The 27,366-nt window shown below is 49.2% G+C and overlaps 2 protein-coding genes across 3 annotated transcripts in view; both read left to right on the top strand.

The window, feature by feature from the left end:
* Positions 1 to 18,528, top strand: part of LOC128090634 (feather keratin 2) — a 45,465-nt gene extending 26,937 nt beyond the window's left edge. The window contains exon 2 of the mRNA XM_052703064.1: positions 18,180 to 18,528. Within this exon, the coding sequence (XP_052559024.1) occupies positions 18,201 to 18,497 (297 nt within the window). The 5' untranslated portion in view covers positions 18,180 to 18,200 and the 3' untranslated portion in view covers positions 18,498 to 18,528. The remainder of the gene's footprint in view (positions 1 to 18,179) is intronic.
* The window catches only part of LOC128090633 (feather keratin 4), a 73,109-nt gene extending 48,074 nt beyond the window's left edge, over positions 1 to 25,035 (top strand). The window contains exon 2 of one of the 2 annotated variants that reach the window (XM_052703060.1): positions 24,718 to 25,035. In XM_052703060.1, coding sequence (XP_052559020.1) covers positions 24,718 to 25,035 — 318 coding nt within the window. Of the gene's footprint in view, positions 1 to 15,175; positions 15,511 to 24,717 lie in introns of those variants that run through there. The other variant, XM_052703062.1, reaches the window with a different exon arrangement.
* The last annotated feature ends 2,331 nt before the right edge of the window (positions 25,036 to 27,366 follow it).

The raw sequence follows: 27,366 nt of genomic DNA, 5'->3' as shown, positions 1-27,366 counted from the left end.
GTTCTGCTGTTCTCGAACAGGTCATTTATGCTTGATAGTTGTCCCCTTGCACTAGATGTACAGTTGCCAGGTGAGCCCTTAGAGTGTATCTGTATTATTCTGGCACATCTCAGGAGTGTTGGCCCATGTTACTGTCACAGCATCGCAACCTGAGCTGTGCCCTGGCTCCCTGGCCTGGCCTCACTGCTGCCATGGCACTGCAAACCTGATTGTTGAGCTGGTCTTTGGTGGACCTGTTGGGCATTTCTGCATCTGCCTTGCTCAGGCATTGTGTAATGAGTTCTACTGGTGGTGTGTCTCCTGGTTTCCATTCTCTTCATCTTCCTAAGTGAGACATTTGGTTGTGTCTCCTTGATGAGAGATTTACCAGTGGCTGGTGGAGTCCCAGCATAATTGCGGAGGCATTTTGTCAGTGCACTGGGATGTGGCCTGGCAGGAGCCTGAGGTGAGTATATTGGGCGTCCCCTGTTGGGCAGTCATTCCCCCTGGGCGCCTACTGCCTCAGGCCAACACTGCATAGAGCTTGGTGCACGTCCTCATGGAGGTCCTGGCTGCTGCTGCTGTCCCAGCTGCCCTTGCTGGCACTCCCAGAACTTCCATTGTTTCTGGAGAAGTATGCTTTCATTCTGGAAATGTTGTTGTCTGTTTGTTGGTGCACACTGTTTTGTCAGGATGTAAGGGCAAAGTAGAATTCAACACGCGAACATCGGGGTGGTGGTGAGACTCTCATTTTTTGCCCAGTCTTGTTGTTTGATTGTGGCAGACATCACAGTTTACAAGGAGTGGTTGACCAATATATGTTTGAGAGAGTGCAGTGTCCTTGACAATGAAACATTCCTAGTGTGATATCAGGGAGCCTCTCTTAGCTGCTGACCGAGGAGAGAGGAAAAACAGTGAAGCTTACAGTCATCGATTCATGGAAGTGCTCTGGTTGGAAAAGACCTTCAAGATCAATTAGTCCAGGTGCAACCTAACTGCACTCCCCTAACTCTCAGGTCTCCTGAGAGCAGTGCATGATGTTGTAGATCAGCTAGAACCAGAAAGCAGAGCATGCATCCTTGGACTGCTTCCAGCTGAGGCAGCCTGAGCACGTAGATGGGTGAAGCAAAGGCCGTGTTGGTCTTTGCATATGAGCCCTGCAAGAAGCTTGACCTTTCATGCTGTGCTTGCAAGGAAATGAGGCTCTACACGTTAAATCAAAATTTTAAAGCAATTTGCAGAGAAATGAGAAGCTGCCACCAGCTGAGAGGACTTTGGCCATCTCCATCCCCACACCTTCATCTTCTCCCTGTGCTTTTGAGGTCCTTCCTCTGAAATGCTTGGGCCTCTAATTCTGTCACTTGAAAGAAGCTTGTGCGGCAAAATGGACTTGTCATGAACTGGGAAATGAGAACGGAGAAGTAGCTTTGTAGGGAGGAGGAGTAAGGCATCAATTTCTATAATTGTGTTGTTTTGCTTACAAATGGGCTTGCCCCACTACAGCTACTTACACATGGGTTGCCTCTGGGCCTGGGGCGGTCCAGATTGGTATAAAAGCCAGTCCAGCACCAGGCTCCCTCATCCACTTCTCTTGCCTTCTCCTCCTCGGTGAACAAGGTGAGCTGCAGTGGCCTTCTCCTCATCCACCTCCTTCTCTGCTCTCTTTCACATCTGTTTTCCAATGTGCCTTTCTCTCTATGCAAGCCTTGGTGTGAGCCTTAATCCTTGATGGGGCTCCCACCAATCCTGTTCTTCTGTATGCCAGTGGGATCAAGCCTTGGGCTGACTGTGATGGGGTTCTTGGGGATCGGGGCTGCTAAGATACTCTCTCACCTCGCATTACCAGTCCCTGCTCCCTTTGAGAGCAGGCCACCAGGCTGCTGCTTGCACTGACTTCTTTTGCTGTCCCCTCTCCAGGTCCACCTCCATCCCACAGCCATGTCCTGCTACGATCTGTGCCGTCCCTGTGGCCCGACCCCGCTGGCCAACAGCTGCAACGAGCCCTGTGTGCGCCAGTGCCAGGACTCGCGGGTGGTGATCCAGCCCTCTCCCGTTGTGGTCACCCTGCCCGGACCCATCCTCAGCTCCTTCCCCCAGAACACCGCTGTGGGCTCCAGCACCTCCGCTGCTGTTGGCAGCATCCTGAGTGAGGAGGGCGTGCCCATCTCCTCCGGTGGCTTTGGCATCTCTGGCCTGGGCAGCCGCTTCTCTGGCAGGAGGTGCCTGGTCTAAGAATGAAGAGGGCATCGCTTGAGCCCATTGCCCAGGAAGCCCAAAGCCAGGCACAGGACAGAGGACAGAGCTGCTAGTCAGTGTTTCCACATGGACTGAGCAACCTTGTCAGCTATTACTGCTAGGGAATACAACCAGCAGACGTCTTCTTCTTCTGCTTTCTTTCCAACATCACACGTTCATCTTGTGTCCTGCTCTCCTGTGCCTTGGGTTCATTCTGAGGCAAGTGGAGATGGCCCTGCTTCTTCTCCCTCTAGACATATGAATGAGGAAGGCCAGCATCCCATTCAGATTGAAGTGTGTCTGAGAGCCAGCTGCCCCCATAGCAGCCTGGACCAGATCCATTCCATCATGCATTGCTTCGTTTCTATCTTTAGACTCAATAAAGTTTATGCTGCATTGTAATCTCAGTCTCCTTGTGTTCCTTCCACGTTGGCATGACTGGATCCTCTGTCTAGGGGTGGACGTGATGTGTTGGGTTGGAAAAGAGTGGGTACTGATTGTCTTAATTAGACCTCCTTTCCACACAGTGAGGTAGGTTACCCTCAAGGCAGATTATACTTATTGGAGTTCAGGTGAATGAGTATATAGTTAGAGAAGGTATGCCAGAGTACCCATTTGCTCTCTCAAATTGATAGATATACATAAGGAGCTCAGGTTTTGATTGTTAATTTCATTTGATGAAGCAAACATTTTAACTGTCGGATTGTATTTTTTGTGAGCTGGTGCTCAAAGATGCAAAGCTCTGACTGGATGTTACCACTCAGAGTATTCTTCTGCTTCTTCTGCCTGTCCCTCCTCCAAGCACATCTCCAAACTCTGAAAGTGGAAAGAATCCCAGAGATGTCAAAGTGAGGCCAACACTGCTGAAACCCAAGCCCTCCTTTGATTTGTAACTGAATGCATGTATTGAGCATGGGTGTGTATAATGGTGATGAGTGCAAGCTGGAAATGCAGAGGCTATCTTCTGGCATGTGAGGAACTGGGCAACATCTGTGACATCTCCTGAAACCGCTGCAGAGTGCAGGAAGGGAGCAGGATGGTCTTTCCAGGATGGTGGAGCAATTCTGTGGTCTAATGCATAGTTATCGTGAAGTCCTTACAAGCTCATCATTGCATCCTGAGGGCAAGTGGGTCTGGGGCAGCCCCGCAGAACTCGTTCAAAATTCCCATTCAGCTGCTGAGCAGATTGAGCTTGGGGAGGTCCCAAACCAGGCTCAGTTGTGTCCTCCACACAGGCTTCAAGCTGGGGAGACTGAGGGAGTGGTACACCACCAACTTTGCTCTCAGTCCTCCTTCCCACACTCCCATCCTCCTCAGCCTCTGCTTTGCTCCTGCCACTCTGTTCCTGCCACCAGTGGTACCAGGGGAACCTCTGGTGCTGTTGATCATCCACCTGCCATTGTGAGCACTTTCAGTGCTCCTGAACAGGGTGGCGCGTCTAATCAGTGAAAATGCCACCAAGTATTTGGTTGTTCCCATTGGGCTGGCAGTCTGGATGGCCAAAGCACGACTTGTGTCAAAGACATGGGCAGGTGGAGGGACAGATATCAATTGCCCATGTGTGCTTTTGTCCTTGGAATTCCTCCTCGCTTACCAGAGGTGTCCAGCAAGGTGTCATTGGAGGGCAATAGCAATACATTTGCTATTCTTCGGAGAATGCTACTTAAGGCACGGAGGTATGAAGGAGAGAAGTTAGATTGCAAAAGCAGAGCCAGGCCCATTGCTGCCAAGAGCAATAATTACTTTGAGAGATATTCCCAAATCCAAGAGCACAAGTGCCCTGACTGGAAAGGTGATCCTTCAAAGAAGGTGCACAAGCATAGAGTTAGAGTGATGATGCGGGCCTTGAGACACTGAAGTGCAGCCTACAGTTTGACTGCAAGGAGAAGAATCCCAGTCATCAGGACTGTGTTAAAGCAAGGCCCCAGAGTCACAGGCTGACATCCCCTGGAGTGGTGAGAAACTCATCATCACAGGCTGTCTCACCAGGTTGTGCCTACGTGTCCATTTCTCTGGCAAGATTTTGAACAGCAATACAGTCACTTGAAAGGAATGTGAATGATAGGATGGGTGCGACTAGAAATGGGAAACAAAATGGTAGCATCAGTACAAGTTGAAAAAGACACTATTTTCTGTCATGGTCAGTGTTTTGCATGCAAGATGAGCTATTTGTAGACATTTGCATCCAAAGCATGCTTTGTGCCTGGGGCGGACAAGGCCAGTATAAAAGCCAGTCCAGCACCAGGCTGCTTCATCCACTTCTCTTGCCTTCTCCTCCTTGGTGAACAAGGTGAGCTGCAGTGGCCTTCTCCCCAGTCTCTCCTTTCTCTGCTTCACCTCTTACTCTTAGCCTCTGCTTACTTGGTGCACCCTTGCAATCTTAGGTATGGGCTTTGCTCTTTGACAGTGCTCTCACCGACCTGGTTGTGCTTTCCAGTGCCAGGGGAGGTGGGAAAAGGCCTTGGGCTGACTGTGCTGGGGCTCCTGGGGATGTGGGCTGCCAAGCCTGTCTATGTCTCTGCACTACTTGTGCCTGCTTCCCAGCCTGTTCCTCATCTCATGGCAAACATGCCACCAGGCTGCTGCTGATGCTGCCTATGTTTTTCTGTCCCCTCTCCAGGTCCACCTCCATCCCACAGCCATGTCCTGCTACGATCTGTGCCGTCCCTGTGGCCCGACCCCGCTGGCCAACAGCTGCAACGAGCCCTGTGTGCGCCAGTGCCAGGACTCGCGGGTGGTGATCCAGCCCTCTCCCGTTGTGGTCACCCTGCCCGGACCCATCCTCAGCTCCTTCCCCCAGAACACCGCTGTGGGCTCCAGCACCTCCGCTGCTGTTGGCAGCATCCTGAGTGAGGAGGGCGTGCCCATCTCCTCCGGTGGCTTTGGCATCTCTGGCCTGGGCAGCCGCTTCTCTGGCAGGAGGTGCCTGGTCTAAGAATGAAGAGGGCATCGCTTGAGCCCATTGCCCAGGAAGCCCAAAGCCAGGCACAGGACAGAGGACAGAGCTGCTAGTCAGTGTTTCCACATGGACTGAGCACCCTTGCACTCTACGGGAAAGCAGAGCGTGTATCCTGCATGCCACCTTGACAGTCTGGAAATGCTGCCTCCTGATGTCCTCTTCTTCTCCCACTTTCTACTCATCATCATGAGTCCATATTGTCTCCTGCTGTCCTGTGCCTTGGATTTGCCCTGAAGCAAGTGGAGATGACCCTGCTTCTTCTCTCTTTCATATTCTAAGGGAGAACCTCCTGAATCCCACCGTGGTGATGAGGTGTCTGAGTCCTCGCTTCCTTCATAGAAGCATGGGCAAGATCACTTCTCTCATGCACTGCTTTGATTTCTTCTGTTGTCTCAATAAATTTTATGCTGCATTGTAATCTCAGTCTTTTGGTGTTCCTTCCTTGCTGGGATGCCCAATCACTGGTGGGAAATGGGATATCTTGGAGTGTAAAGATCATTTTGTGGAATCACAGAAACGAAAAAATTGGGGTCGTAAGGGACCTCCGGGGGCCTTCTAGTCCTTGCAACACCCCTGCTAAAGCAGGTTCCCTGGAACTGTCAGCACAGAAAGCATCCAGGTGGGTCTGGACTATGTTCAGCAAAGGGCAGAGCAGCAGCTGTCTGGGCAGCTATTTCCAGCACACTGACACTCCCACTGCTGCAGGAGTTCTGCTCCCACACCTTCCCTCTATGCCTACTGTTCTATTTCTGAAATATTGAGGAATACAAGACCAGTGCAGAGACACTGCTTGTATGTGTGCAGATCCATCATGCTGCAAGCATGAACGTTTAGCTGGTCAGTATATGACAATAGCATCATGAGAAAGAAACAAATAAATATATAAATTATTGTGGCTGTGAGCACTGTACATTTTGGGTCTTTTGCAGCAATCTGGAAGATCACAAGGATCAGAGAGAGAAGTAACGTGTCGTGTGTATGGCTGGCTTGTTGCACTGTGCCCCACACTACCACAAGTGATGACATTTGTACCTAGAGGAAGTCCTCCCTTCCTTTTCTGTGGCAGATGAAGATGGTGTCCCATTTCCAGGGTCATGGGAGATGTTCTCTTCAGGCACATCAGTGCTCTAGGTCTTCCAGAGGCCTATGGGTGCTGCTCACACTCACACATGCGGTCTCCCACCATACCCACATACTCAGGCCAATTCACCCAGGGCCTGTATCACACCTCTGCCATCAGCCCTCAGCCTTGTCTCCAGCTCAGGGACATCAGTCTGGTTCTGCTGTTCTCGGACAGGTCAGTTTATGCTTGATAATTGTCCCCTTGCACTAGATGTACAGTTGCCTGGTGCATTCCCAGCTCCCTCTTGGGTGTATCTGTATTATTCTGGCACTGCTCAGGAGTGTTGGCCCATGTTACTGTCACAGCATCGCAACCTGAGCTGTGCCCTGGCTCCCTGGCGTGGCCTCACTGCTGCCATAGCACTGCAAACCTGACTGTTGAGCTGGTCTTTGGTGGACCTATTGGGCATTTCTGTATCTACCTTGCTCTGGCATTGTGTAATGAGTTCCACTGGTGGTGTGTCTCCTGGTTTCCATTCTCTTCATCTTCCTAAGTGAGACATTTGGTTGTGTCTCCATGATGAGAGATTTACCAGTGGCTGGTGGAGTCCCAGCATAATTGCGGAGGCATTTTGTCAGTGCACTGGGATGTGGCCTGGCCGGAGCCTGAGGTGAGTATGTTGGGTGTCACCCGTTGGGCTGTCAATTCCCCCTGGGTGCCTGCTGCCTCTGGCCAGCGCTGCATAGAGTTTGATGTCCTCCTTTGGCATATGTGTTTGGAACAGCCCTGACTCCTGCTGCTGTCCCAGCTGCCTGTGATGGCACTCCCATATTACACATGCTGCTGGGCAAGTGTGCTTCTAGTGTAACCTGGAAATGTTGTGTGTTTGTTGGTATGTGCTGTTGTGTCAGGATGTATGTGCAAAGTAGGATACAAAACATGGACATGGGGGTGGTGGGGAACCAGGCAATTTTTGCCCAGTCTTTTTGTTTGACTGCGGAGGACATCACAATTTGTGATGATGATCAGCTGATGTCTGATTATGAGCGAGCAATGTCCTTTTCAGTGAAACAAGCCTTTTCTGGTGTTGGTGGATATCCCCCAGCTGGAAACAGAAGGGAAAGGAATAGTAGTGAGACTTAGGTGTCCTGTGAGCAGTGCATGATGTCGTAGAATAGCTAGAACCAGAAAGCAGAGCATGCATCCTTGGACTGCTTCCAGCTGAGGCAGCCTGAGCACGTAGATGGGTGAAGCAAAGGCCGTGTTGGTCTTTGCATATGAGCCCTGCAAGAAGCTTGACCTTTACTGCTGTGCTTGCAAGGAAATGAGGCCCCACACACTGGGGCAAAGCATCAAAGCCAGCTGCACGGGAATGAGAAGCTGTCTCCCGCTGACGCCGTTGTCCATTTCCATCCCCACACCTTCATCTTCTCCCTGTGCTTTTGAGTTCCTTCCTCAGAAATGTTTAGGCCTCTAATTCTGTTGCTTGAAAGGAGCTTGTGTGGCAAAATGGACTTGTCATGAACTGGGAAATGAGAACGGAGAAGTAGCTTTGTAGGGAAGAGAATTAATCCATCAATTTTGATAATTGTATTGTTTTGCATCCAAATGGGCTTGCCCCACTACAGCTACTTACACATGGGTTGCCTCTGGGCCTGGGGCGGTCCAGATTGGTATAAAAGCCAGTCCAGCACCAGGCTCCCTCATCCACTTCTCTTGCCTTCTCCTCCCTGGTGAACAAGGTGAGCTGCAGTGGCTTTCTTCTCACCCTCCTCCTTCTCTGCCTCTCCTCATTCACATCTGTTTTCCAATGTGTCTTTCCCTCTATGCAAGCCTTGGTGTGAGCCTTACTCCTTGATGGGGCTCCCACCAACTCTGTTCTGCATGCCAGTGGGATAAGGACTGGGGCTGACTGTGATGGAGTTATTGGGGATCTGGGCTGCTAAGATACTCTCTCACCTCGCATTAACACTCCCTGCTTCCTTTGAGAGCAGGCCACCAGGCTGCTGCTTGCACTGACTTCTTTTGCTGTCCCCTCTCCAGGTCCACCTCCATCCCACAGCCATGTCCTGCTACGATCTGTGCCGTCCCTGTGGCCCGACCCCGCTGGCCAACAGCTGCAACGAGCCCTGTGTGCGCCAGTGCCAGGACTCCCGGGTGGTGATCCAGCCCTCTCCCGTTGTGGTCACCCTGCCCGGACCCATCCTCAGCTCCTTCCCCCAGAACACCGCTGTGGGCTCCAGCACCTCCGCTGCTGTTGGCAGCATCCTGAGTGAGGAGGGCGTGCCCATCTCCTCCGGTGGCTTTGGCATCTCTGGCCTGGGCAGCCGCTTCTCTGGCAGGAGGTGCCTGGTCTAAGAATGAAGAGGGCATCGCTTGAGCCCATTGCCCAGGAAGCCCAAAGCCAGGCACAGGACAGAGGACAGAGCTGCTAGTCAGTGTTTCCACATGGACTGAGCACCCTTGCACTCTACGGGAAAGCAGAGCGTGTATCCTGCATGCCACCTTGACAGTCTGGAAATGCTGCCTCCTGATGTCCTCTTCTTCTCCCACTTTCCACTCATCATCATGAGTCCATATTGTCTCCTGCTGTCCTGTGCCTTGGGTTTGCCCTGAAGCAAGTGGAGATGACCCTGCTTCTTCTCTCTTTCGTATTCTAAGGGAGAACCTCCTGAATCCCACCGTGGTGATGAGGTGTCTGAGTCCTCGCTTCCTTCATAGAAGCATGGGCAAGATCACTTCTCTCATGCACTGCTTTGATTTCTTCTGTTGTCTCAATAAATTTTATGCTGCATTGTAATCTCAGTCTTTTGGTGTTCCTTCCTTGCTGGGATGCCCAATCACTGGTGGGAAATGGGATATCTTGGAGTGTAAAGATCATTTTGTGGAATCACAGAAACGAAAAAAATGGGGATGTAAGAGACCTCAGGGGGCCTTCTAGTCCTTGCAACACCCCTGCTAAAGCAGGTTCCCTGGAACTGTCAGCACAGAAAGCATCCAGGTGGGTCTGGACTATGTTCAGCAAAGGGCAGAGCAGCAGCTGTCTGGGCAGCTATTTCCAGCACACTGACAATCCCACTGCTGCAGGAGTTCTGCTCCCACACCTTCCCTCTATGCCTACTGTTCTATTTCTGAAATATTGAGGAATACAAGACCAGTGCAGAGACACTGCTTGTATGTGTGCTGATCCATCATGCTGCAAGCATGGACGTTTAGCGAGTCAGTGTGTGACAATAGCATCATGAGGAAGAAACAAATAAATATATAAGTTGTTGTGGCTGTGAGCACTGTACATTTTGGGTCTTTTGCAGCAATCTGGAAGATCACGAGGATCAGAGAGAGAAGTAACATGTCGTGTGTATGGCTGGCTTGTTGCATTGTGCCCCACACTACCACAAGTGATGACATTTGTACCTAGAGGAAGTCCTCCCTTCCTTTTCTGTGGCAGATGAAGATGGTGTCCCATTTCCAGGGTCATGGGAGATGTTCTCTTCAGGCACATCAGTGCTCTAGGTCTGCCAGAGGCCTATGGGTGCTGCTCACACTCACACATGCGGTCTCCCACCATACCCACATACTCAGGCCAATTCACCCAGGGCCTCTATCACACCTCTGCCATCAGCCCTCAGCCTTGTCTCCAGCTCAGGGACATCAGTCTGGTTCTGCTGTTCTCGGACAGGTCATTTATGCTTGATAATTGACCCCTTGCACTAGATGTACGTTGCCCGGCGAGCCCTTAGAGTGTATCTGTATTATTCTGGCACATCTCAGGAGTGTTGGCCCATGTTACTGTCACAGCATCGCAACCTGAGCTGTGCCCAGACTCCCTGGCGTGGCCTCAATGCTGCCGTAGCACTGCAAACCTGATTGTTGAGCTGGTCTTTGGTGGACCTGTTGGGCATTTCTGCATCTGCCTTGCTCAGCCATTGTGTAATGAGTTCTACTGGTGGTGTGTCTCCTGGTTTCCATTCTCTTCATCTTCCTAAGTGAGACATTTGGTTGTGTCTCCATGATGAGAGATTTACCAGTGGCTGGTGGAGTCCCAGCATAATTGCGGAGGCATTTTGTCAGCACTGGGATGTGGTCTGGCCAGAGCCTGAGGTGAGTATGTTGGGTGTCACCCGTTGGGCTGTCAATTCCCCTTGGGTGCCTGCTGCCTCTGGCCAGCGCTGCATAGAGTTTGATGTCCTCCTTTGGCATATGTGTTTGGAACAGCCCTGACTCCTGCTGCTGTCCCAGCTGCCCGTGATGGCACTCCCATATTACACATGCTGCTGGGCAAGTGTGCTTCCAGTGTAACCTGGAAATGTAGTGTGTTTGTTGGTATGTGCTGTTGTGTCAGGATGTAAGGGCAAAGTAGGATACAAAACATGGACATGGGGGTGGTGGGGAACCAGGCAATTTTTGCCCAGTCTTTTTGTTTGACTGCAGAGGACATCACAATTTGTGATGATGATCAGCTAATGTCTGATTATGAGCGAGCAATGTCCTTTTCAGTGAAACAAGCCTTTTCTGGTGTTGGTGGATATCCCCCAGCTGGAAACAGAAGGGAAAGGAATAGTAGTGAGACTTAGGTGTCCTGCGAGCAGTGCATGATGTCGTAGAATAGCTAGAACCAGAAAGCAGAGCATGCATCCTTGGACTGCTTCCAGCTGAGGCAGCCTGAGCACGTAGATGGGTGAAGCAAAGGCCGTGTTGGTCTTTGCATATGAGCCCTGCAAGAAGCTTGACCTTTACTGCTGTGCTTGCAAGGAAATGAGGCCCCACACACTGGGGCAAAGCATCAAAGCCATCTGCACGGGAATGAGAAGCTGTCTCCCGCTGACAATGTTGTCCATTTCCATCCCCACACCTTCATCTTCTCCCTGTGCTTTTGAGTTCCTTCCTCAGAAATGTTTAGCCCTCTAATTCTGTTGCTTGAAAGGAGCTTGTGTGGCAAAATGGACTTGTCATGAACTGGGAAATGAGAACGGAGAAGTAGCTTTGTAGGGAAGAGAATTAATCCATCAATTTTGATAATTGTATTGTTTTGCACCCAAATGGGCTTGCCCCACTACAGCTACTTACACATGGGTTGCCTCTGGGCCTGGGGCGGTCCAGATTGGTATAAAAGCCAGTCCAGCACCAGGCTCCCTCATCCACTTCTCTTGCCTTCTCCTCCCTGGTGAACAAGGTGAGCTGCAGTGGCTTTCTTCTCACCCTCCTCATTCTCTGCTTTGCCTCTTGCTCTTCTGTTTTCCAATGTGCCTTTTCCTCTATGCAAGCTTTGGTGTGAGCGTTACTCCTTGATGGGGCTCCCACCAACTCTGTTCTGGTGGAGGAATTCCGGCTCGTGGAGGAAGGATTTGTGCAGACTCTGATGGGGTTCTTGGGAATCGGGGCTGCTAAGATACTCTCTCACCTCCCATTACCAGTCCCTGCTTCTTTTGAGAGCAGGCCACCAGGCTGCTGCTTGCACTGACTTCTTTTGCTGTCCCCTCTCCAGGTCCACCTCCATCCCACAGCCATGTCCTGCTACGATCTGTGCCGTCCCTGTGGCCCGACCCCGCTGGCCAACAGCTGCAACGAGCCCTGTGTGCGCCAGTGCCAGGACTCGCGGGTGGTGATCCAGCCCTCTCCCGTTGTGGTCACCCTGCCCGGACCCATCCTCAGCTCCTTCCCCCAGAACACCGCTGTGGGCTCCAGCACCTCCGCTGCTGTTGGCAGCATCCTGAGTGAGGAGGGCGTGCCCATCTCCTCCGGTGGCTTTGGCATCTCTGGCCTGGGCAGCCGCTTCTCTGGCAGGAGGTGCCTGGTCTAAGAATGAAGAGGGCATCGCTTGAGCCCCTTGCCCAGGAAGCCCAAAGCCAGGCTCAGGACAGAGGACAGAGCTGCTAGTCAGTGTTTCCACATGGACTGAGCACCCTTGCACTCTACGGGAAAGCAGAGCGTGTATCCTGCATGCCACCTTGACAGTCTGGAAATGCTGCCTCCTGATGTCCTCTTCTTCTCCCACTTTCTACTCATCATCATGAGTCCATATTGTCTCCTGCTGTCCTGTGCCTTGGATTTGCCCTGAAGCAAGTGGAGATGACCCTGCTTCTTCTCTCTTTCGTATTCTAAGGGAGAACCTCCTGAATCCCACCGTGATGGTGAGGTGTCTGAGTCCTCGCTTCCTTCATAGAAGCATGGGCAAGATCACTTCTCTCATGCACTGCTTTGATTTCTTCTGTTGTCTCAATAAATTTTATGCTGCATTGTAATCTCAGTCTTTTGGTGTTCCTTCCTTGCTGGGATGCCCAATCACTGGTGGGAAATGGGATATCTTGGAGTGTAAAGATCATTTTGTGGAATCACAGAAACGAAAAAAATGGGGTCGTTAAGGGACCTCCGGGGGCCTTCTAGTCCTTGCAACACCCCTGCTAAAGCAGGTTCCCTGGAACTGTCAGCACAGAAAGCATCCAGGTGGGTCTGGACTATGTTCAGCAAAGGGCAGAGCAGCAGCTGTCTGGGCAGCTATTTCCAGCACACTGACACTCCCACTGCTGCAGGATTTGTGCTCCCACACCTTCCCTCTATGCCTACTGTTCTATTTCTGAAATATTGAGGAATACAAGACCAGTGCAGAGACACTGCTTGTACGTGTGCTGATCCATCATGCTGCAAGCATGGACGTTTAGCGAGTCAGTGTGTGACAATAGCATCATGAGGAAGAAACAAATAAATATATAAATTATTGTGGCTATGAGCACTGTACATTTTGGGTCTTTTGCAGCAATCTGGAAGATCACGAGGATCAGAGAGAGAAGTAACGTGTCGTGTGTATGGCTGGCTTGTTGCACTGTGCCCTATACTACCACAAGTGATGACATTTGTACCTAGAGGAAGTCCTCCCTTCCTTTTCTGTGGCAGATGAAGATGGTGTCCCATTTCCAGGGTCATGGGAGATGTTCTCTTCAGGCACATCAGTGCTCTAGGTCTGCCAGAGGCCTATGGGTGCTGCTCACACTCACACATGCGGTCTCCCACCATACCCACATACTCAGGCCAATTCACCCAGGGCCTCTATCACACCTCTGCCATCAGCCCTCAGCCTTGTCTCCAGCTCAGGGACATCAGTCTGGTTCTGCTGTTCTCGGACAGGTCAGTTTATGCTTGATAATTGTCCCCTTGCACTAGATGCAGTGTTGCCTGGTGCATTCCCAGCTCCCTCTTGGGTGTATCTGTATTATTCTGGCACATCTCAGGAGTGTTGGCCCATGTTACTGTCACAGCATCGCAACCTGAGCTGTGCCCTGGCTCCCTGGCCTGGCCTCACTGCTGCCATAGCACTGCAAACCTGATTGTTGAGCTGGTCTTTGGTGGACCTGTTGGGCATTTCTGCATCTGCCTTGCTCAGCCATTGTGTAATGAGTTCTACTGGTGCTGTGTCTCCTGGTTTCCATTCTCTTCATCTTCCTAAGTGAGACATTTGGTTGTGTCTCCATGATGAGAGATTTACCAGTGGCTGGTGGAGTCCCAGCATAATTGCGGAGGCATTTTGTCACTGGGGCACTGGGATGTGGTCTGGCCTGGCTGGAGCCTGAGGTGTGTATGTTGGGTGTCACCCGTTGGGCTGTCAATTCCCCTTGGGTGCCTGCTGCCTCTGGCCAGCGCTGCATAGAGTTTGATGTCCTCCTTTGGCATATGTGTTTGGAACAGCCCTGACTCCTGCTGCTGTCCCAGCTGCCCGTGATGGCACTCCCATATTACACATGCTGCTGGGCAAGTGTGCTTCCAGTGTAACCTGGAAATGTAGTGTGTTTGTTGGTATGTGCTGTTGTGTCAGGATGTAAGGGCAAAGTAGGATACAAAACATGGACATGGGGGTGGTGGGGAACCAGGCAATTTTTGCCCAGTCTTTTTGTTTGACTGCGGAGGACATCACAATTTGTGATGATGATCAGCTAATGTCTGATTATGAGCGAGCAATGTCCTTTTCAGTGAAACAAGCCTTTTCTGGTGTTGGTGGATATCCCCCAGCTGGAAACAGAAGGGAAAGGAATAGTAGTGAGACTTAGGTGTCCTGCGAGCAGTGCATGATGTCGTAGAATAGCTAGAACCAGAAAGCAGAGCATGCATCCTTGGACTGCTTCCAGCTGAGGCAGCCTGAGCACGTAGATGGGTGAAGCAAAGGCTGTGTTGGTCTTTGCATATGAGCCCTGCAAGAAGCTTGACCTTTACTGCTGTGCTTGCAAGGAAATGAGGCCCCACACACTGGGGCAAAGCATCAAAGCCATCTGCACGGGAATGAGAAGCTGTCTCCCGCTGACGCCGTTGTCCATCTCCATCCCCACACCTTCATCTTCTCCCTGTGCTTTTGAGTTCCTTCCTCAGAAATGCTTAGGCCTCTAATTCTGTTGCTTGAAAGGAGCTTGTGTGGCAAAATGGACTTGTCATGAACTGGGAAATGAGAATGGAGAAGTAGCTTTGTAGGGAAGAGAATTAATCCATCAATTTCTATAATTGTATTGTTTTGCATCCAAATGGGCTTGCCCCACTACAGCTACTTACACATGGGTTGCCTCTGGGCCTGGGGCGGTCCAGATTGGTATAAAAGCCAGTCCAGCACCAGGCTCCCTCATCCACTTCTCTTGCCTTCTCCTCCCTGGTGAACAAGGTGAGCTGCAGTGGCTTTCTTCTCACCCTCCTCCTTCTCTGCCACTCCTCATTCACATCTGTTTTCCAATTTGCCTTTCCCTCTATGCAAGCCTTGGTGTGAGCCTTACTCCTTGATGGGGCTCCCACCAACTCTGTTCTGCATGCCAGTGGGATAAGGACTGGGGCTGACTGTGATGGAGTTATTGGGGATCTGGGCTGCTAAGATACTCTCTCACCTCGCATTAACACTCCCTGCTTCCTTTGAGTGCAGGCCACCAGGCTGCTGCTTGCACTGACTTCTTTTGCTGTCCCTTCTCCAGGTCCACCTCCATCCCACAGCCATGTCCTGCTACGATCTGTGCCGTCCCTGTGGCCCGACCCCGCTGGCCAACAGCTGCAACGAGCCCTGTGTGCGCCAGTGCCAGGACTCGCGGGTGGTGATCCAGCCCTCTCCCGTTGTGGTCACCCTGCCCGGACCCATCCTCAGCTCCTTCCCCCAGAACACCGCTGTGGGCTCCAGCACCTCCGCTGCTGTTGGCAGCATCCTGAGTGAGGAGGGCGTGCCCATCTCCTCCGGTGGCTTTGGCATCTCTGGCCTGGGCAGCCGCTTCTCTGGCAGGAGGTGCCTGCTCTAAGGATTAAGAGGTCATCGCATGATCACATCCTTCAGGAAACCCAAAACTTGGTGCCAGACTGAGGACAGAACTGCTGGCCAGGTTGTGCTGTGCAGCCTCCTGCTTTGCTGCAAAGGGAAGTCAAGGTGTCAGCCTGTGCTGCCTGTGGACATAGCCAGCAGATGATTTCTTTTTTTCCTGCTTTCTTTTCATGTTCAGGTGTCCTTGTTGTCTCCTTTGTTCCTGTGCCATGAGTTCATTCTGAAGGATGTTGAGATGGCCCTGTTTGCTCTTTCATTTGCCTTGTGATGGGGAAGACATGCATCCCACCTTCCTGTAGTTTCCCTCCTTGTGGCCAATGTGTTTGTCAGCTGTATTTGTAGCAGCCTTAAACTTTTCACTGTTCTCATTCCTTCTTTGAGCACAATAAAAATTTATGCTGCACTGTAATCTCAGTCTGCTCGTGTTTATTCCCTCACATTCATTCCATGTTTGAATACTCAGTTAATATGTTCAGGGTGAGAAGTTTTTTACTGGAATGGAGGTTTGTGTAGTATCCTCCTAGTGTGAGTCTTCTTGCTCTGCTAAGGTGCTGAATTTCCTCAAAAAACTCTTATAATTACAAGAGAGACGTGTAGCTGGATGGGTATATAGTGTTGGCATAGTATTATACTAGTGTTTATGAGCATCCTGAAGTGACATATCAGGAATGAGCAAAGTTGAATATTTTTCAACTTTCAGATAATAAGACAAGACATTGGATTGCTTGAAGGCATTTCTGGACCTGCCAGAGCTCAGCTGGTTGAAGTTGTTTTTGAATGTTAGAATTCTAAATGTTTTCTTCTTCTCGCCCATTCTTCAAGCACACCTGCTAAATCTGAATTGGAGAGGGTCCCAAAGGAGTCAAAAGAACTGGTGGCAGCTGGGACAACAGTGTGAACTGAGATCTGAGTCCTCCCTAGGGGAATAGTTAACCTGACAGAGACTGTCTAAAACCCAAGAGCAGAGGTGCCCTGCCTGGAAAGGCAATGCTTAAGAAAGCCTGAGTGGGTTGGTGTTCACGGGTGACACTAAGTTTATGGAATTCACTAATCTGACTGATGTATTTGATACTCTAGTAGATAGGATTTCATTAGGAGAGACTCAGACAGATGTGAAGACTGGGGCTATGTGAACCTCATGAAGTCGAACATAGACAAGTGCAAGGTCCTGCCTCTGTGCTGGAGAAAACCCCAGCTTCAGTATAGGTGGGGAAATGAATTTAGACAGCTGAGGTCAGCCTTCCAGAGGAGGGGCTGGGCATAATTGTTGATGGATAACCATACCTGATACTGTGTGCTTGTTACTCAGAAACCAATCATATTCTGGGGTGCATGAAAAGAAGTGTGGCAAGAAGGCCAAGGGAGGTAATTCTCCTCATCTACTCTGCTTTCATAAGGCCCTCCCTGGTGTACTGCATTCACCTCTGGGTCCCCAGTACAAGGACGATATGGATTTGCTAGAACAGGTCCAGAGAAGGCCACAAAGATGATCAGAGGTCTGGAGTAGTACTCCTGTGAAGAAGGGCTGATTGAGTTGGTGTTGTTGTGCCTGAAGAAAAGGCTCCATGCAGCCTTTCAATAGAAAGGTGGCTTATAAGAAGGACAGAGAGAATATATACCAGGTACAGCAGTGACAAGACAAGGGAAAATAGTTTTAATGTGAAAGAGAGTAGAGTGAGGTGGGTTTATTAGACACTAGAACAGACTGTGCAGAGAAGTTGTGGATGCCCCAGCATAGGAAACATTCAAAGTAAGTTAGCTGGATTATGAATAACCAGATCTACAGGAATATGTCTCAAGTCATGTCAGGTGTTTGGACTAGATGATATTTAAAGGTGCTTTCCAAACTAAGTCATTCTAAAATATAAGTTTTAACATAGTATCAGGGAGAGCACTTGATGATGCTGGACCTCCCATTTGGAAGTGAAGATTCAAGGTTAGGAGGAAACCTGCTCCAGGATGAGAGTTGAAGGAAGGCCCAAAGGGTAGGAGGCTGCTCTTCTCACCTGAGGTTACCCACTGCTCATCACTGGCTTGCATCACCTGCTTGTGCTGACGTGTCATGTCTCCAAAAAATATTTTGGCCTCTAATTCTGCCACTTGAAAGGAGAATTAGTGGTGTAAGGGACATGTCACAAACAGGGAAATGAAAAGGGAGCGTTGCAGGGAACAGAAAAAAAAGACACTATTTTCTTTAATTGTGGTGTTTTGCATACAAGATGAGCTTGCTGATACATACAGTGTACGTATAAAGGATGCCTCTGTGGGTAGTCCTGACCAGTATAAAAGCCAGTCCAACACTAGGCTCCCTCATCTACTTCTCTCGCCTTCTCCTCCTTGGTGAACAAGGTGAGCTGTAGTAGCCTTTGCTTTCCTCTTCTCTTTCCCTACTTCTCCTCTCCCTCTTTTTGCCACCACTGAGCCTGAGTCTGTGCAGACTTTGGTGTGAGCCTTGCTCCTTAATGGTACTCCCACCAGCTCTGCTCTGCTTGCCAATGTGGGGGGTGGTGGGAGAAGGTCCTGGGCTGACTCTGCTGGGGCTCTTGGCTGCTAAGACTTTCTATGTCCCTGCTGTGCCTCTCCCTGTTACCAGCCTGTGCCTCTTCTCTAGCTGAGCAGACCATCAGTCTGCTGCTCATGCTGTGTGTGTTTTACTGTCCCCTCTCCAGGTCCACCTCCATCCCACAGCCATGTCCTGCTACGATCTGTGCCGTCCCTGTGGCCCGACCCCGCTGGCCAACAGCTGCAACGAGCCCTGTGTGCGCCAGTGCCAGGACTCGCGGGTGGTGATCCAGCCCTCTCCCGTTGTGGTCACCCTGCCCGGACCCATCCTCAGCTCCTTCCCCCAGAACACCGCTGTGGGCTCCAGCACCTCCGCTGCTGTTGGCAGCATCCTGAGCCAGGAGGGAGTTCCCATCTCCTCCGGTGGCTTTGGCATCTCTGGCCTGGGCAGCCGCTTCTCTAGCAGGAGGTACCTGCCCTGCTAAGGATGAGGTGGAATTCCCATGAAAGCATTGCTCAGGAGGAACGCAGCCAGACGCAGGACTGAGAACAGAGCTGCTGGCCAGAATTTCCAGATGGGCTGAGCATCTTTGTGACCTTATGCAAAGCAGAGAGGGATGCCAGGTTGCCAGCTTATACTGTCTGGAAGCATGGCCAGCAGAAGTCTTCTTCTCCCACTTTTTTCTCATCATGACACATCCCTGTTGTCTCCTGCTGTCCTGTGCCATGGGTGTGCCCTGAAGCAAGTTGCAATGGCCCTGATCTTTCCCCTCTCTCCTTGTGAGGAGAGTATATCTCGTTTTTATGAAGTTTGCCAGCAAATTGCCAATCTGTTAATCAACTGCCTTTATTGCAGCTTTAAACTATGCTTTGTTTCTGTCTTTAAACTCAATAAAATTTATGCTGCATTGTAATCTCAGTCTCCTCTGGTTTCTTTCCAGTTGGTATTCATAGGAAAGCAATTCAGGGGAAAATGCTTTGTCTTGGAGTTTGAGTGTTGTATAACATCCTGGCATTTACCTTCATCTTCCTCATGGGATTTGAGCACTCTCAAGGGAGATGGTATTTGAGAGAGCCACAGAGGACTGTTATTGACCAGTATATTCACACATGAGGGTCCAGGACCCCCTTCTTATGGGAATGAGTTCAATGGGTGATGTTAGAAATTGTTTTTCATTTGATGCGATGGAATAATTTGGATAGCTGGACACAGGAGTTGGACTTAACAATCTTTATGGACCCTTTCCAACTCAGGATATTCTAATATTCTATGATAAAGAAAGACACTGGATTGCCAGAAGGTATTACAATGCTGACTGCTTCAAAAGCATTCTTCAGTACATCTCTTCTCCAAATCCTCAAACTGGAGAGAGTCCCAAAGAAGTCAAAATGAGGCCAACACTGCTGAAACACAAGCCCTACTTTGATTTGATACCACATGTATGTGTGGAGCTTAGGTGTGTATAATGGTAATGAGTGCAAGCTGGAAATGCAGAGGCTATCTTCTGGCAGTGAGGAACTAGGCAGCATCTGTGACATCTCCTGAAACCACTGCAGAGTGCAGGAAGGGAGCAGGATGGTCTTTCCAGGATGGTGGAACAATCCTGTGGTCTGATGCATAAGTTATCGTGAAGTCCTTAAAAGCTCATCATTGCGTCTTGAGGGCAAGTGGGTCTGGAGCAGCCCCGCAGGACTCATCCAAAATTCCCATTCAGCTGCTGAGCAGACTGAGCTTGGGGAGGTCCCAAACCAGGCTCAGTTGTGTCCCCCATACACTCCTCAAGCTGGGGAGGCTGAGGGAGTGGTACACCACCAACTTTGCTCTCAGTCCTCCTTCCCACACTCCCGTCCTCCTCAGCCTCTGCTTTGCTCCTGCCACTCTGTTCCTGCCACCAGTGGTACCAGGGGAACCTCTGGTGCTGTTGATCATCCACCTGCCATTGTGAGCACTTTCAGTGCTCCTGAACAGGGTGGCGTGTCTAATCAGTGAAAATGCTACCAAGTGTTTGGTTGTTCCCATTGGGCTGGCAGTCTCAATGGCCAAAGCACGACTTGTGTCAAAGACATGGGCAGATGGAGGGACAGGTATCAATTGCCCATGTGTGCTTTTGTCGTTGGGATTCCTCCTAGCTTACCAGAGGTGTCCAGCAAGGTGTCATTGGAGGGCAATAGCCTACATTTGCAATTCTTAGAAGAATGCTACTTAAGGCATGGAGGTATGAAGAAATAAGATTGCAAAAGCAGAGCCAGGCCCATTGCTGCCAAGAGCAATAATTACTTTGAGAGATATTCCCAAATCCAAGAGCACAAGTGCCCTGACTGGAAAGGTGATTTTTAAAAGAATGTGCGTAAGCATACTGTTATGGAGGTTGATTGATGTGGCCTCTCCTTACCTATGGATGTCCAGCCTGAAGCTTCAGGTTTAGGAGAAGAAGAACCCCAATCATCAGGACAAATGTTAGTGCAGTGCCCCAGAGAGTATAAATGGTAGACATCCCCTGGAGTGCTGAGACACTCTTCATCACTGGATGCATCATTCTTGTGATGATGTGTTCTTACCTCTGGAAATTTGGCCTCTAATGCTTGCACTTGAAAGCAGTCTGCACAGTTGAATAGTATGTGCAGATCAGGGAAATAAAAGGAAGCATCACAAGGAAAATAAGCAAGACACTGGTTTTAATAATTGTGATGATTTGCATGCAAGATTAGCTTTTGGTAAACACAACACTTTTGCAAAGGGTGCTGCTCTAAGCCTGGGGCAGATTAGAACAGTATAAAAGCCAGTCCAGCACCAGGCTTCCTCATCCACTTCTCTTGTCTTCTCCTCTTTGGTGAACAAGGTGAGCAGCCATGGTGGTCTTTTCACTTTCTCTTTCTCTTCTGGCATCCACCAAGTCTTTCTCTATATGTGGACCTTGATATGAGTCTTGCTCCTTGATAGTGCTCCCACCTTCTTTCTTCTGCATGCCAATGTGAGGGGGAGGTGGGATAAGACCTGGGGCTGACACTGTGTAGGCTCTTGAGGATCGGGTCTGCCAAGCCTCTCTCAGGCCATACAATGCCTATCCCTGCTTACCAGCCTGTGCCTCTTCTCTAGGTGAGAAGACCATCAGTCTGCTGCTCATGCTGTGTGTGTTTTACTGTCCCCTCTCCAGGTCCACCTCCATCCCACAGCCATGTCCTGCTACGATCTGTGCCGTCCCTGTGGCCCGACCCCGCTGGCCAACAGCTGCAACGAGCCCTGTGTGCGCCAGTGCCAGGACTCGCGGGTGGTGATCCAGCCCTCTCCCGTTGTGGTCACCCTGCCCGGACCCATCCTCAGCTCCTTCCCCCAGAACACCGCTGTGGGCTCCAGCACCTCCGCTGCTGTTGGCAGCATCCTGAGTGAGGAGGGCGTGCCCATCTCCTCCGGTGGCTTTGGCATCTCTGGCCTGGGCAGCCGCTTCTCTGGCAGGAGGTGCCTGGTCTAAGAATGAAGAGGGCATCGCTTGAGCCCATTGCCCAGGAAGCCCAAAGTCAGGCGCCAGACTGAAGATGAAGCTGCTGGCCAGAATTTCCAGATGGGTTGAGCATCTCTGTGACCTTCTGCAAAGCAGAGAGGAATGTGAGATTGCCAGCCTGTAATGTCTGGAAACACAGACACTAGCTGTCTTCTTCTCCCACTGGCTTGTCACTATCACACATCCCTGTTGTCTCCTGCTGTCCTGTGCCGTGGGCTCATCCTGAGGCAAGTTGAGATGGCCCTGCTTCTTCTCCCTCTCACCATGTGAGGGAGGAAGACATGCATCCCATTGTGTTGAAGGTCAGTCAGAGTTCGTGCAGCCCTCATAGCAACCTAAAACACACTCCTTCTACCATGCAATGCTCTGTTTCTATCTTCAAACTCAATAAATGTTATGTTGCATTGTAATATCCATCTCTTTCTGTTCCTTCCTTGTTAAGATGCGTAATGACATTTAAAAAAGAGAAGTGGGATCTCTTGGTTTGTGAATCTTAGTTTTACTCACAGAACTTAATCTGTTTTAGTAGGACTCTTGATCAACGTCTCTGAATTAAAAGTATTTCACAAGTCATTGGCTCACCAGTGTGAACACAAGGAGGACAAATTCTCCTGGTTGCAGGCATTGTGCCATCTGGCCTGTTGCTGCACATGTGCTACGCCACCAGCATCACAGAGGGATAGGGGTGGTTTGACTGTGGAGTGGCCTTTGCTACTTTGTCTCACTTCAGCAGATGTGATGATTGCTCTTGCCACAGGGAGTTCAGGGGAAAATAAGGTACAGAGCTCTATTTCATATATGCTCTAGCCCACCTTACATGAGACAGTTGTGCCTCCGTGTGCTGTTGGAGGCAGAGTGAATGGCAGCTCTCCAGCTGTGCCATGGGCTGTGGAAAGCCCTGCGATGCCTTTCACCAATTGTGAAGCCACTGTGAGTAGAGAGTAGGAGGAAAATGTACATAAAATACGGTATCTGGAATGGCAGGCAACATGTGCACCTCATGGTCATGGGTGGCAATGTGCTGTAGGGCACCAGAAAGACTTCAGGAAGATCGGACAGAAACAAGGACATATTTTTCAAAAATATGAATTAATAAAATTATATAGAAATAGAAATTAACAAAAGCTTCCTTTGAGGACAAAGGAAATCCTCCCTTCCTTTTCTGTGGCAGATGAAGGTGGCATCCTGTGTCCCAGATGCATGGGAGATGTCTTCTACAGGCACATCAGTGTTCTGAGAGATGACAAAGGCCCATGAGCCCTCATGCTCACCTTGAGTTTCCAACTCAGACCCATTGATCCAGGACCTGTATTTCATCTCTGCCATCAGCCCTCAGCCTTGTCTCCAGCTCAGGGATATCAATCTGGTTCTGTTGTTCTTGGATAGGGAGGTTTATGCTTCGCAATGATCCCCTTGGACTGGATGCACAGTTGCCCGATGCATTCCCAGCTCCCTCTTGGGTGTATCTGTATTATTCTGGCACTGCTCAGGAGTGTTGGCCCATGTTGGCCCATAGTCAGAAAATCGGAACCTGAGCTATGCCCAGGCTCCCTGGCCTGGCCTCACTGCTGCCGTAGCACTGCAAACCTGACTGTTGAGCTGGTCTTTGGTGGACCTGTTGGGCATTTCTGCATCTGCCTTGCTCAGCCATTGTGTAATGAGTTCCACTGGTGCTGTGTCTCCTGGTTTCCATTCTCTTCATCTTCCTAAGTGAGACATTTGGTTGTGTCTCCATGATGAGAGATTTACCAGTGGCTGGTGGAGTCCCAGCGTAATTACGGAGGCATTTTGTCAGTGCACTGGGATGTGGCCTGGCTGGAGCCTGAGGTGAGTATGTTGGGTGTCGCCTGTTGGGCAGACACTCCCTTAGGACACTTGTCACCTCAGGCCAACACTGCATAGAGCTTCATGTCCACCTTTGTCACATGTGTTTGGAACAACCCTGACTCCTGCTGCTGCCCCGGTTGCCCATGCTGGCACCCCCAGACCTCCATTGTTTCTGGGCAAGTGTGTTTACAGCCTGGAAATGTTGTTGTCTGTTTGTTGGTGTGCACTGTTGTGTCAGGATGTATGTGCAAAGTAGGATGCAAAACATGGACATGGGTGTGGTGAGGAACCAGGCAATTTTTGTGTTTGATTGTGGCAGGCATGGAAGTTTACGGGGAGTGGTCAACTTATGTTTAGTTGTGAGAGTGCAATGTCCTTTTTTGTGAAACACCTCTTTCCTGGTGTCAAGTCCTCTCTCAGCTGCTGACAGAGGGGAGAGGAATAAGTGAGGCTTAGTTCTCCTGAGAGCAGTGCATGATGTTGTAGAATGGCCAGAACCAGAAAGCAGAGCATCCATCCTTGGACTGCTTCCAGCTGAGGCAGCCTGAGCACGTAGATGGGTGAAGCAAAGGCCGTGTTGGTCTTTGCATATGAGCCTTGTTGGAAGTTTGACCTTTAATGCTGTGCTTGCAAGGAAATGAGGCCCCACTCACTGGGGCTAAGCATCAAAGCAAATTGCAGGGAAATGAGAGGCTGTCACCCGCTGACAGCGTTGGCCATCTCCCTCCCCTTGCCTTCATCTTCTCCCTGTGCTTTTGAGTTCCTTCCTCAGAAATGCTTAGGCCTCTAATTCTATCACTTGAAAGGAGCTTGTGTGGCAAAATGGACTTGCATTAACTGGGAAATGAAAACGGAGAAGTAGCTTTGTAGGGAGGAGGAATAAGGCATGAATTTCTATAATTGTGTTGTTTTGCATCCAAATGAGCTTGCCCTACTACAGCTGCATATGCATGGTTGCCTCTGGGCCTGGGGCGGTCCAGATTGGTATAAAAGCCAGTCCAGCACCAGGCTCCCTCATCCACTTCTCTTGCCTTCTCCTCCCTGGTGAACAAGGTGAGCTGCAGTGGCTTTCTTCTCACCCTCCTCATTCTCTGCTTCTCCTCTTGCTCTTCTGTTTTCCAATGTGCCTTTTCCTCTATGCAAGCTTTGGTGTGAGCGTTACTCTTTGACGGGGCTCTCAGCAACTCTGTTCTGCTTGCCAATGTCCGAGGAGGTGGGATAAGGCTTCAGGCTGACTCTGATGGGTTTCCTGGGGATCTGGGCTGCTAAGAGTCTATTTCTCCCAGCTCTACATGTCCCTGCCACCCAGTCTGTGCCTCCTCCCTTGTGAGCAGACCATCAGGCTGTTCCTCACACTGTTTTGCTGTCCCCTCTCCAGGTCCACCTCCATCCCACAGCCATGTCCTGCTACGATCTGTGCCGTCCCTGTGGCCCGACCCCGCTGGCCAACAGCTGCAACGAGCCCTGTGTGCGCCAGTGCCAGGACTCGCGGGTGGTGATCCAGCCCTCTCCCGTTGTGGTCACCCTGCCCGGACCCATCCTCAGCTCCTTCCCCCAGAACACCGCTGTGGGATCTTCAGCATCTGCTGCTGTTGGCAGCATCCTGAGTGAGGAGGGCGTGCCCATCTCCTCCGGTGGCTTTGGCATCTCTGGCCTGGGCAGCCGCTTCTCTGGCAGGAGATGCCTGCCCTATTAAAGGCAACACTCATTTCCCATGAGCTTATCCCTGAGGAAGCCCAAAGTCAGGCACCGGACTGAGGACGGTGCTGCTGGCCGAAGTTTCCAGATGGGCTGAGCATCTTTATGCCCTCCTGCAAAGCAGAGATGGAAGATAAATTACCATCCTGTTCTGATTGGAATAATGATGGATATTTCATTTTCAAAAATTTTCTTGTGGTTCATTTTTTCATGCATTTAAATTTTGGTTTCTGATTGGTTTTATTTTTTGCTCTGCTTATAAATTATCAGTTTAGGGTTCTTAATTAATGTGTAGGAAATCAATCTTGCTTTCTGTTCTTCATTTAGAATGGCTTAAATGGTTTCCTTCCTTCATGTAAACTTATATTTTGCTTTTTATTGTAGAGTACTTTATAACTTTTTCATTAAACTGATGTTGCATCTTAAGTTGTTTTATGTTTGTCTTTTTTTTTCAGTCCTTGTTTCTCTTTCTTTATGGTGAAATATACCATTTCATGAAAAAAATAATCTGCAGTAATCAAACCATAAATTCTCACCTGAGTAAGGGAATTGTCTGATTAGGAATAGTCATACTGAGTAGGATGTGTACTTGAATCTATGTCACCCTGTTGACAAAATTGGTATGATTGAAGAAATTAGGTATTCACTCAGATTTGTGAAGAATCACTGATCATATTGATATACATCCAGGAATGCTTTTGTTCTTGGTGGCATGGAGGTGTCTTCTGTGATAGACATGTAGCATTAAAAATATACAAATGTGCTTTAGAAGAATGAGAAGCCTGGGCAAGAGGCCTGTGTCCTACAGTGGCGTATCCTGAGTGGTCTGTTTTGTGGTGCTGTCTTGATGTGGAACTAAGGGACATGGTTTAGTGGGGAAATACTGGTGGGAGGTAGATGGTTGGGCTAGATGATCTTGGAGGTCTTTTCCAGTTCTTGTGATTTTATGATTGTATGATTCTGTGAATGAAGGAGCTTGGAGAAGCTCTTCGTCTTATTTCTTTAAGTCTGTTTATTAACACTGGTTGTTATTTTTAACACTGGTTGTTATATTTAAATAAATATATCCCCTGGAATGAATCCACCTTTGGATGCTATGGCCCTAAGGAGTGTTTATGCAAGACGTTAAAGCCTTTATTAAACATTTCATTAGATAGCTCTTGAAGAGTGTGAATGTCAGCTTGAAATCCACCTCCCCTCTGCATGTTAAGATTGGAGAAATGGATGTTTTAAGTATGATTATGGAATTTTATAAACTTCTCAGCCTATTTGAGACTAGTGAGGCATCCTTAATTGCATGAACCAATTAGTTTTCATGTATGTTTTTTCAAATTGAGTCTTTTCTTGATAATGAAATTATTCTGCTTTTAGTTTTCCAGTCTAGGTTTGTCTTGGCGTTGCGTGAGAAACATACTCTACCCATTTAAAACCCTTTCATCTTCACAGTTTATGGATTCTTTTTATTTCTGATACTTCCATTAGTGTCAGTATGAAATGAGTCAAAGCTCAGTCTAATGAAGCATTCTTTCCTGTTCCTCAGCAATTTGTTACCTTGCAGGTGTCTTGGAAGTACAATCTAAGATTGAATCCAAGACATTTATTAAAGCTCTTTGTGTGTGGTTCTGTCTGACCTAGTTAAGTACAATTGCCATCTAATTTGTTCACCATTCTTTAAAAAATACATATAATTCCAAGGCGGGTTCCAAGCCTCTTGGATGATTTCTTAGAGCCAACCAAACCAGTCTGGAGTCAGTTCACCACCAGAAGACAATTCTGGAGTCTTTTTGAAAATACTGCTGTGATCTTAGTGTTGGGTTTTGAAATGAGTTAGTATACTAAATTGAAGCTCTTGTATTAATAAAAGGAAGAAGAACAGAAGTGTTGAAAGCAACATCTATGGACGTCGTTGCATGCTTTATGGGAAAATTAATTATTCATGTTGCCAATAAATACCTGGTGCTGCAGAGAACTTGTGTTTCAAAAGCATGGGTGCAACATATTTATTTATGAATTGGTATCATTATTTAGGTCTGGGAAGAGAGGGAACTACTTAAGTGTGTATGCGGGTCACTTTAGATAATGTTACTAAAATAGGAAAGGAAAAACTGTTTAAAATTTGTAAAAAAGTTGATTTCTCTTCAATAGTTCAGAGATAGTTTCCATAGAGTCTACTAAATTACAAATTTCTACACTATATAAACCGAGATGGCAAAAGATGATCTTGGATAGGAGGTTTTAAAGATATCCTATTAAATGGACCATGAGAGCGTTCAAACTTCATTGTACATCATGAGCAATTGATAACTTAATTACATGAATATGCACATTG

Source organism: Tympanuchus pallidicinctus, unplaced genomic scaffold (assembly GCF_026119805.1).
Source record: "Tympanuchus pallidicinctus isolate F22 unplaced genomic scaffold, pur_lepc_1.0 scaffold48, whole genome shotgun sequence".
Lineage (NCBI taxonomy): Eukaryota > Metazoa > Chordata > Aves > Galliformes > Phasianidae > Tympanuchus > Tympanuchus pallidicinctus.
Note: the sequence above shows the minus strand (reverse complement) of the source record. Positions and strands in the feature narration are given on the sequence as shown.